At 44.8% G+C, this 10,886-nt stretch overlaps 1 protein-coding gene across 1 annotated transcript; it reads right to left on the bottom strand.

Annotated features, from left to right (window-relative positions):
• Window positions 1-8,149: 8,149 nt before the first annotated feature.
• On the bottom strand, window positions 8,150-10,442 carry adra2c (adrenoceptor alpha 2C). Its single transcript, XM_062995351.1, has one exon. The coding sequence runs from the start codon at window positions 10,440-10,442 to the stop codon at window positions 9,150-9,152; it is 1,293 nt and encodes a 430-aa protein (XP_062851421.1). The 3' UTR covers window positions 8,150-9,149.
• Between the last annotated feature and the right edge of the window lie 444 nt (window positions 10,443-10,886).

Below are 10,886 nucleotides of genomic sequence, written 5' to 3'. Positions count from 1 at the left end.
TTTCACCATCTACTGTTCATTATATTGTGAAAAGATGCACTGGATCTTTTATAAGAGAAATCGCTTATAAACGTGTGTGATTTTTTTTCAGAAACCCAGTCAGACCTCTCCGTCGTCTCTTCATTAACACACCAGACACGCGAACTGACACCCTTCCTCTCCCTCTGGTCATTTCTCCTCCTCATTACTCAGCGCCGGGACTCACCAGCGCAGAATCGTGCGGCACCGCGTCATACGAGGATGTTATCTGGCGTCTGCGCTTTCCCCGAGGCCTCGTAACAGCTCCGGGAGAAAATTCCCATCATGTGTTCCTTCATCCTCACTGGTCTCTTCTTTCTAACCAGTATCGCAGTGGGTCCCGGGGCTACTAGAGAACACCTAGTGCTTAATTTTTCTCCCTGTGTCTGTGTGAGTTTCCTCCAACAGTCCAAAGACGTGCAGTCAGGTCAAGTGTGTGTTTGGCCTGTAATGATCTGGCGACCTGTCCGGGGTGTTTCCCACCTTTTGCCCAATAAATCAGACCCACCGCGACCCTGACCAGGATAACACGGTGCTAAAACAGACAATGAATGAATGAATGATATTATATAATATATGATTGTAGGTGACACGGTGACTTGGTGGGTAGCACTGTCACCTCACGGCAGGAAGGTCCTGGGTTTGATTCCCAGTTGGAGCGGTCCGGGTTGTTCCTGTATGGTGTTTGCATGTTCTCCCCATGTCCGTGTGGGTTTCCTCCGGGAGCTCCGGTTTCCTCCCACAGTCCAAACACATGCAGTCAGGTCAAGTGTGTGTGTGTGTGTGTTTGTGTGTGTGTGTGCCCTGTAATGTTCTGGCGACCTGTCCGGGGTGTTTCCTGCAATTCACCCAATAAATAAGACCCACCGCGACCCTGACCAGGATAACACGGTGATAAAAGACAATGAATGGATGAACAACTTATGTTATATAATATATGCTAATAATGAGTATACTGCAGCAGCACCTCTCAAAGTGTTTGCTAGTGAATTTTATATTCGAGAACACGTGTGTGTGTGTGTGCGTGTGTGTGTGTGTGTGTGTGTGTACTGTACTTTGAAGTTGTAGAGAGAATTAACTCTAGTGAAAGTGCTTTGGACGGCAGAATTATTGCTGATTTGGACAAATGAATGAGTCAGTGAGTTTAGAACATCGTCGTGCAGGATTTTTGTTATCTGCTCTTGCTGCATCAGTGCAGGAACAAAGACGATCGGTCCCAGTGCTGAACCAAGGAGGACGCGGGTACGAGCGGGAGAGTCGTCACAGCGGGTTTTGTTCTGTGAGCGGTGAACCTCAGGAGGTCTTCAGGTCACCATGTGACCAAACCCCTGCACAAAGCCTCTGCAATCTAGTCATATTCAATTCCCCTAATATATCTCACCTCCACTGCTGCAGACCCTGAGCGATGAGGGCTGTGACTAACACCCCCTCCGACACGTGTGCGTAGCTGATCGCTTCTTCAGGTTCACACACTGACCTGGGAGTCACGCACTGCTCTCCATTATTCCCGTCTCTGTGCAGCGCCTCGACCAGCCAGCAGAGGTCGTAACTGCAGCAGTTATGAGGAACGAAATTAAAATGAAACACAAAACGAAATGTATTTAATTAACAAAAATGGTGGCAATCTGGTCCCACTGTGGTTTATAAGGTGTAACATAAAGCCTCCACAAGGGGGCGCTTGTGTACAAGTTCAAATTTTTTATGTGCCGGTTAAAATGAATTAATTTAATTTTTTTTTTTTTTTTGTCGGCTCACGACCCGATGTCTGCCCGTGGGCACCTGGCCGGCTGGTAGCAGAGCTGAGTCCATGTATAGCAAGTAAATAAAAAAAATAAATAAATAAAATTTAATGCAAAAATAAGATATAAAAATCTTAAACAAACAGACTCTTATTTATATTTTTATTATTATATTTATGTATATTTATTATATTTTTTATTATATTTATTATATTTTTATTTTATTTATTTATATTTGTTATTTTTGTCTTATTATATTTATTTATTTATATAATATTTTTAATTATTATATTTATTTATAGCTATTATGTTTTATTATATTTTTATTATTATAATTATATATAGCTATTATATTTTATTATATTTAATTATATTTAGTTATTATATGTATTTTTATTTATTATATTTTTAATTTTATTTATTTTTATTTTATTTTTTATTATTATATTTATTTATATTATATTTTTAATTATTATATTTATTTATAGCTATTATATTTTATTATATTTTTTTAATATTATATTAATTTAAAGCTATTAAATGTATTTATATTTAGTTATTATATGTATTTATATTTATTATACATTTTATTATTTTATTTATGTATTTATATTAATTTAATTCATATTTTATTATATTTATTATATTTTTATTTTTTAATTATATATTTTTTTATTATTATATTATATTATATTTAGTTATTATATGTATTTATATTTGTAATATATTTTATTATTATATTTATGTATATTTATTCATATTTATTTTATTTTTTATTATAATATTTATTTATAGTTATTATAAGTATTTATATTTATTATATATTTTATTATTACATTTACCTTTATTTATTTATATTTTAGTTTTATTTATATAAAACATATCTTGTAAAAAGCTGTTGCGGATGAATCAGTGCATTTCTGCCCTATAATAACCGTTCTGGCAGCTCTGATGAGAATAAATTGCTGGGTAAAAAATGAATAAACGTGGTAATAAATGTAGAATTTCTCACCCAGCGGCAGCGCTTTGGTCAGGAGTGTTTTATTGATTTTGGGTAAAAGCTGCTGATTTATGTAGAATCGAGGCTCTGATGTTCTGTTTTGTTTATCTGACGGCAGATTGAGTGAGTAAGCGGGACGCATTATGGAAGGCGGCGGCCTCGGTCCGAGTCACCGCGCTCCCACACCTACGGCCGCCCCCCGCGGGCCCACTGACGGGTAAAAATACCACGCCGTTATTCCAGCAATCTGCTTATCTGCATGAGTACTTGTTTGCCCTTTATTACAGCGTGTGGGTGGTTGGTTCGAATCTTTCTACATAAATTATCATGCTGAACATCTTAGCAGCTACTTCTGATCCACAGATTCAGATATGCAGCGAATTCTGAACATTTCTCACTTTACTGAGTCGTGGATTTGATTTAAATTCTCGTTTTTGCTTCTTTTTTTTGGAAGAATAGAGTCTGAATTTGACCTCTGCTGCTAACAGAGGAGGGTCATAACTAACACACTGTTCAGGCCGCTCAGGTGGCACAACGGTAAAAACACACACTAGAACACCAGAGCTGGATCTGGAATACATTGTATCGAATCTCAGCTCTGCCTGCCATCTAAAGCTGAGCAACCACATGAACAACGATTGGCCTGTTGGTCAGATATGGGCGGGACTAAGCCGGATGGGGTCTCTCTCTCATGACTGGTGCAATTACGACCTCTGCTGGCTGATTGATGGCGCCTGCATGGAGATGAGAAAAGAGTGCTCTCAGGGTGTGTCTCTCCGTACACAACGCTGAGCTGCACTGCACTCAAAAGGGTGAAAAAGGGGATACATATATATAAAAAACTAACACACTCAGTGATCCGTATCGCGCAAGGAGAGTCACGCATTGATCTCCACTAGCCCCCGTCTAGGTGCAGGGCCATCGACCAGCCAGCAGAGGGCGTAACTGCAGCAGTTCTCTTATTTAGAAAAGTCTTTAGATCCTCATATAGTTCTTTATAGAAGCTTTTTCAAAAGCACTTGTAGCTGTACGGCTGCCTGGATGCGCCTCCACATTCTCTACAAGCTTTGCACATCTGGATTGAGGTCATTTATCCCATTCGTCAAAGCAGATCCTTTTAGGCTTCATTCGTTTGGATGGTGAGCGTCTCTAAAGGCACTTGAGTGCTCTCTACAGATTTTGAAAAAGTGAATCTACCCACCGCGACCCTGACCAGGTTAAAAGGGCGGTAAAACAGACGATTAATGAATGAATAAATAAATAAGTGAATGTTATTTGCTTGTAAAGCATCTTTCAGCACGGGAAAGGAGCTATATAAATGAAAGTGCTGAGTGTGTGTGTGTGTGTGTGTGTGTGTGTGTGTGTGTGTGTGTGTGTGATGCCCTTCAGTGTGCTGGCACTGCCACTGTACTGATCATAATGAAGCAGATACTGAAGATGAATAATCATGAAGGAAATAAGATTATGTAATTAGTCGATTATTTGTGAACCGCAGTAATTGACACTGTACTCGACCTTTCTCCTTATATCAAATATAACTTGGCACTTGAGACCAGGGGCCTCAGTGTGCATAAAGGGAGGGCCCCCTACCCACCACGAGCTTCCACTACCAGTTCAGATTATACAGCGGTACCTTGAAACTGGACGTCAGTCGGTTCTGGTAGCGGCATCGAGTTTTAAAGACGTTGAGTTTCGAGGTATTTTTCCCCATAAGGATGTTTGGGGAACCTGTTAATGCGTCCATGGTCCCGTGGAGCTGCAGATATTTTAGTCTCATGAAAAATAATGGGGTTGTTTTTGACACTTAAACACTGAAAATAACACAAATATAATATAAACACACTGAAATACAATTACAAACAGTTAATATATTTGTGTTTATGCATTTTCTCCCGACTTTAGTGCGTTCAATTGCCCGATTGCATCACGCTTCCTCTCCACCAATGCCGATCCCCGCTCTGATTGAGGAGAACGAAGCTAACCCACGCCTCCTCCGACACGTGGGCAGCAGCCGTATGCATCTCATCACCTACACTTTGACGAGTGCAGTGCAGCTCAGCGTTGTGTACGGAGAGACACACCCTGAGAGCACTCTTTTCTCATCTCTGTGCAGGTGCCATCAATCAGCCAGCAGAGGTCGTAATTGAAGCTGGAGCTGTAACACAAGTTTAAAAGTGAAACAGGGAGGAGAATCCAGATAAACACAGATACATGTGGAGCTGTAACCCTGGATCTGACGCTTATTCCACACTGATGCAGATTCAGATCATATTCACACGCTTTTAGGGGACGTCGAGTTACAAGGTACCGCTGTATCTAAGAATTTAGACATGCCCTCTTCTCGGGAGTGTAGGATGATGTAATGTGTCTGTGTAGAGAGAGAGAGACAGGTTTTCAGACAGACCCAATAACGACTCTGGCAGAAATCCTGGATCCTCTCAGCTGATGAATTTTTCTGCTTAGTATCTGAACGCTCTCCATTAAGAGAGGAACGTCAAGAGCTTCTAGATTAGTATCTAAAAGCTGAGAGACTTTTAGTTTTAATTAGATGCGTTTCTGCACTGATTTATTCTCACGTGTGAAAACTTTATTAATTATTATTAATTATTATTATTATTATTATTATTATTATTATTATTATTATTATTATTATTGAGGCTTTTGTGCTGTTGCTTCATGTGTTAAAGTACCAGAGTAACACAGAGATAACAGGATTATTCAGTCCGAGTCTCAGCTGGGCGCCCCCTTCTACAATCACTGTCCATTTTTATCAGCTCCACTTACCATATAGAAGCATTTTGTAGCTCTACAATTACTGACTGTACTCCATTTGTTTCTCTACATGCTTTGTTAGCCCCCTTTCATGCTGTTCTTCAATGGCCAGGACCCCCACAGGACCACCACAGAGCAGGTATTATTTAGGTGGTGGATGATTCTCAGCACTGCAGTGACACTGACATGGTGCTGGTGTGTTAGTGTGTGTTGTGCTGGTATGAGTGGATCAGACACAGCAGCGCTGCTGGAGTTTTTAAAAACCGCACTGTCACTGCTGGACTGAGAATCGTCCACCAACCAAAAACATCCAGCCAACAGCGCCTCGTGGGCAGCATCCTGTGACCACTGATGAAGGTCTAGAAGACGACCGACTCAAACAGCAGCAATAGATGAGCGATCGTCTCTGACTTTACATCTACAAGGTGGACCGACTAGGTAGGAGTGTCTAATAGAGTGGACAGTGAGTGGACACGGTGTTTAAAAACTCCAGCAGCGCTGCTGTGTCTGATCCACTCATACCAGCACAACACACACTAACACACCACCACCATGTCAGTGTCACTGCAGTGCTGAGAATCATCCACCACCTAAATAATACCTGCTCTGTGGGGGTCCTGTGATTGGGGGCTAACAAATCATGCAGAGAAACAGATGGACTACAGTCAGTAATTGTAGAACTACAAAGTGCTTCTATATGGTAAGTGAAGCTGATAAAATGGACAGTGAGTGTAGAAACAAGGAGGTGGTTTAAATATATATATATACAGTATATATACTGTATATATATAATGATGCTTGGGTGGAACAGCAGTGTATTAAGACCTGTGTTCAAATGTAAATGGAATTGAACTTAAATGAGCTCAATATAAATGTTAACTTTATAAAAAGCAGTAAGTTGTACAGTTTAATAAGCCTTTACTGTTAAGAGTCGATGTAACAATCAGATAATGAAAATGTGAGGCAGGCAGAATAAAAACATAAAAATGTCACTATTTGATCAAAAATGTGCATGTTTTTGCAGTAAGGACCAATATTAAATTATTAATATTAAATTAACTCTTCATTTACAGAGTGCTGTTGCTACTTTGCTTGTAGTCTAATCACCTCACTCGCTGTTTTCAGTCCTTTTGTCTTGTTCAGGAGAGAAATCCACTCTGTTGGGGTTAATCTAGTGTGATATCTTGTTAAATGCGCTACATTCAGTATTAATCTTTCTGTTTTTTATTATGTGCCGATATTTTTGAGGGCGAACAGCTAACACACACACACACACACACACACACTCACACACACACAGCTCAATGTGTTCATCAGCTGTATGTTCATGTGAACAATACGACGACATTTTTACGTTTGATGCATTTCGATTCCTAATCACCACTGACCTCATGCGGGCCTGTTGGGGACAGACAAAGGGCCGGGTGTCGCCCGGGGGCCCTACAATGCCCAGTGTCTGGTCTGGTCAAGCTCAATTTAGAACTCGGTCAACATGACACTAGTAACAGAAATGGATTCATATTTAGGAGGGCAAAAGGGGCACCGTCCACACCTGCCTGTACAAAAACTATTTTAGTGTAATCCCCCACACCAGTCTTTCCCAATATAGTCGTATCCAGTTCCAAAAGAAGCCAACCGCTTCTTTTCACCTGCACCAGCCAGGTTCATATAGAGATCACGCACTGATCTCCATTATCACCCATCAATCATCCAGCAGAGGGCGTAACTGCAGGAGTTATGAGGAATCAGTCATACAGCCCTCCAACCCTCAGACCAGCCAATAACACCACCTCCTTGTTTCTACACTCACTGTCCATTTTATCAGCTCCACTTACCATATAGAAGCACTTTGTAGTTCTACAATTACTGACTGTAGTCCATGCTTTGTTAGGACCCCCACAGGACCACCACAGAGCAGGTATTATTTAGGTGGTGGATGATTCTCAGCACTGCAGTGACACTGACATGGTGGTAGTGTGTTAGTGTGTGTTGTGCTGGTATGAGCGGATCAGACACAGCAGCGCTGCTGGAGTTTTTAAACACCGTGTCCACTCACTGTCCACTCTATTAGACACTCCTACCTAGTCGGTCCACCTTGTAGATGTAAAGTCAGAGACGATCGCTGATCTATTGCTGCTGTTTGAGTCGGTCATCTTCTAGACCTTCATCAGTGGTCACAGGACGCTGCCCACGGGGCGCTGTTGGCTGGATGTTTTTGGTTGGTGGACTTTTCTCAGTCCAGCAGTGACAGTGAGGTGTTTAAAAACTCCAGCAGCGCTGCTGTGTCTGATGCGGAGAATGATCCACCACCTAAATAATACCTGCTCTGTGGGGGTCCTGACCATTGAAGAACAGCATGAAAGGGGGCTAACAAAGCATGCAGAGAAACAGATGGACTACAGTCAGTAATTGTAGAACTACAAAGTGCTTCTATATGGTAAGTGGAGCTGATAAAAATGGACAGTGAGTGTAGAAACAGGGAGGTGGTTTTAATGTTATGGCTGATCGGTGTATGTAGCAGTGTTGAGATTCAGTGTGAGAATTTGTTTATTTTGTACGTTGTTTAGCGTACGTCTGTAGCGAGACACAAAGCCACAGTTACCATGTTTATCTCATCAAGAAGTGTCGTTATTTTATTTAATAAATGTTATTCATTCTTTAAATGTGCTTGTTGTGACCGCTTGATCGTTTCAGAAATATCACAATGAGACAGGAACCCACGGCGTAGGAAAGCTGAGGCGTTTAAAAATCAATGAGGGTGAAATATAATGGCTTTGCCCTTTTGTTATAGATGCTATACAGTTTTATATACAGCGCCGTGGTTATACAATATTAAAACGACAAGCGTGGCACAGACTGGCATCGGCTGTTCAGGAAACCATGAACGTAAACGTGTTTTATAAATGCCGACAATCAGAAACGAACAACGCAAACGTACGTGAGGTTAACTTCCCGATATATAGAGCGTCAGCGGTGGTTTTTTTGGCGCCCTGCCGGGCCTCGTCCTGTCTGAGGGTGGTTGGCGAAACCGTCCACGTGTCCTAACGACGTCTGTTTTGTTTCCCGGGAAGCGACAGTGTGGAATCTCATCGTTCCTGTTCCATTTCCGTCCCTGTAATCGAAACGCCACGCAGCCCTGTGGTCCCGGAGACCGAAACCATACGCGCAGATCCATCATGAACGAGCCACTCTGCGACCCAGCGCTGCCTCCAGCTCTGATTAAGACGAGCCTGTTTCCACAAACGCGGCACAGTGTGGCCTGATTTCGGAAGGAGGGGGGCGGATTCGGAGCGTCTCGCTACTGTAAATCCTGGCGGGACGCGGCTGCCGTCCGGATCCCGGAGCGAGCGGCGGAAAAACGACGAGCGGGGAGGGAGTCAAACGATTGTCAAGGCGTAGAAGCTCGGGAGGCTGTGGGTTTGAATGCTTTTCTGCCATGCAGGTAATGTTGGTCCCTTGAGCAAAGCCCTTAACCCTTCGACTCCGGGGGTGCCGAATAATGCCCGACCCTGCGCTCTCACCCCGGCTTCCAAAGATGCGGAATTAAACGGTTCTGTACACGTGTATGTATATACTGTATATGTACGTAACAAAGACGTTCCACGTTCTCTGGCGTCCCTCTAGAACGATCTCCTCAAGGATTTGCAGAGGATCTTCTGGAAGGCTCTGCGGAAGTCCTGGTTGAATATGGTGTAGATGACCGGATTGAGGGAGCTGTTGCAGTACCCGATCCAGAAGAAGAACTTGAAGAGCGGTTCGGGCACGGCGCAGGGTTCCCGGCAGATCCCGTACAGGCTGTAGCTGAAGAAGAAGGGGAACCAGCAGACCACGAAGACGCCCATGACGACGGCCAGGACGAAGGTGAAGCGCTTCTCCCGCGCCTGGGAGATCTTCTTCCTGGACACGGTGCTGCGCCTCCTCTTCCGGCGTGACGAGAACAGGTCCAGAGACTTGCTGCTGGCGCGGGACTTGTGACTCGAGTGCTTGGAGCTGGCGCTGCCCTTGCGGCCGGACCTGCGCTCCCGGCGTCCGGCGGTCGATTCGCGCCTCGAGCGTTTGGCCTTGTCGTCGGACGAGCTGCTGTCCTCCAGATCGCCGTCCAGCTCGTCCTCGACGGGTTTCGGTTTGCCCGCTTGGGGCGGCGAAGCGCAGTGACCGTTCTCCCGACCCGAGTGGTCCCGGTTCAGGCTGTTCTCCAGGCGGGGCGTGTCCTCCGGCTCGGTACGCTTCTCGGACATGGTCCTGGTGCGCGTCTTGGCCACCTGGTAAATCCGGACGTACACCAGGATCATGATGACGCACGGGGCGAAGAAGGAGCCGATACTGGAGTACAGGATGTACCACGTGTGGTCATTGATTATGCACTGCGGCTCCTGCTGACCGCCCCCGCTGTCCCGGTCCATGGAGATGAGCGGCGGGAAGGATATGACGGCGGAGATCAGCCACACCACCACGATCATGGCCTTGACCCGGCTCGGCGTGCGCTTCAGGTTGTACTCCACCGCTTGGGTGACCGACCAGTACCTGTCCAGGCTGATGGCGCACAAGTGGACGATGGACGACGTGCAAAACAAGACGTCCAGCGCCAAATAGATGTCGCACCACGCCTGACCGAAGAACCAGTACCCCATCAGCTCGTTCGCCAGCGAGAAGGGCATGATCAGGGTGGCCACCAGGATGTCCGCCGTGGCCAGGGACACCAGGAACAGGTTCTGGGCGGGTTGGAGCGCCCGACTGGTCAGGACGGCGATCACCACCAAGACGTTCCCGACTATCGTAAACAAGATGAGGAAGCTGACCAGTCCCGCCAGTCCGATCACAGTGGTCAGGGAGTACTGACCGGTCAGGTTGGTGGAATTGTTAAAGGTTTCCGATAAATTGTCCGCTTCGATAAAAAAGCTCACGTTATCCATTGTGGTCAAAATAGCCATTATGACGTAAAATCTTTTTGCTGTTTCTGACCACTATATTACCTCAGTCCGTTCTGGCTCGCGCGACAGCCCTTTCTCCCGCCTTGTTCCCGGTCTGACCGTCACTTTCATCTCGTCCATCTTCTCCCCTCAGTAACAGCGGTCCGTACAATACACCGATCCCATCGCTGCGTACCGAGTCGTCCGGATCACCGATCGGTAGCGAACACGAGCGAACCGTATATCCACCGGTGCTCTCTCGCACCGTCCTCTCTCTCTCTCCCGCGCGCGCTCTCTCACTCTCACTCTCACTCTCTCTCACCGTCCGCGCGCATCACACCGACTGAAGCGTCTCGCCCGCGCGCGCCGTCCACATGCTGCCACATTAAAGTCGCTCCGCCCCTGAAAAAGTCAAAAAATGTGTCCGCGAGCGTCCAGTCGTTTCAT

The sequence above is a fragment of the Trichomycterus rosablanca genome, chromosome 5, assembly GCF_030014385.1.
Source record: "Trichomycterus rosablanca isolate fTriRos1 chromosome 5, fTriRos1.hap1, whole genome shotgun sequence".
Lineage (NCBI taxonomy): Eukaryota > Metazoa > Chordata > Actinopteri > Siluriformes > Trichomycteridae > Trichomycterus > Trichomycterus rosablanca.
Note: the sequence above shows the minus strand (reverse complement) of the source record. Positions and strands in the feature narration are given on the sequence as shown.

Excerpts from the sequence above, each read along its gene's own strand:
- adra2c (XM_062995351.1), bottom strand. The coding sequence starts at position 10,442 with ATGGATAACGTGAGCTTTTTTATCGAAGCGGACAATTTATCGGAAACC.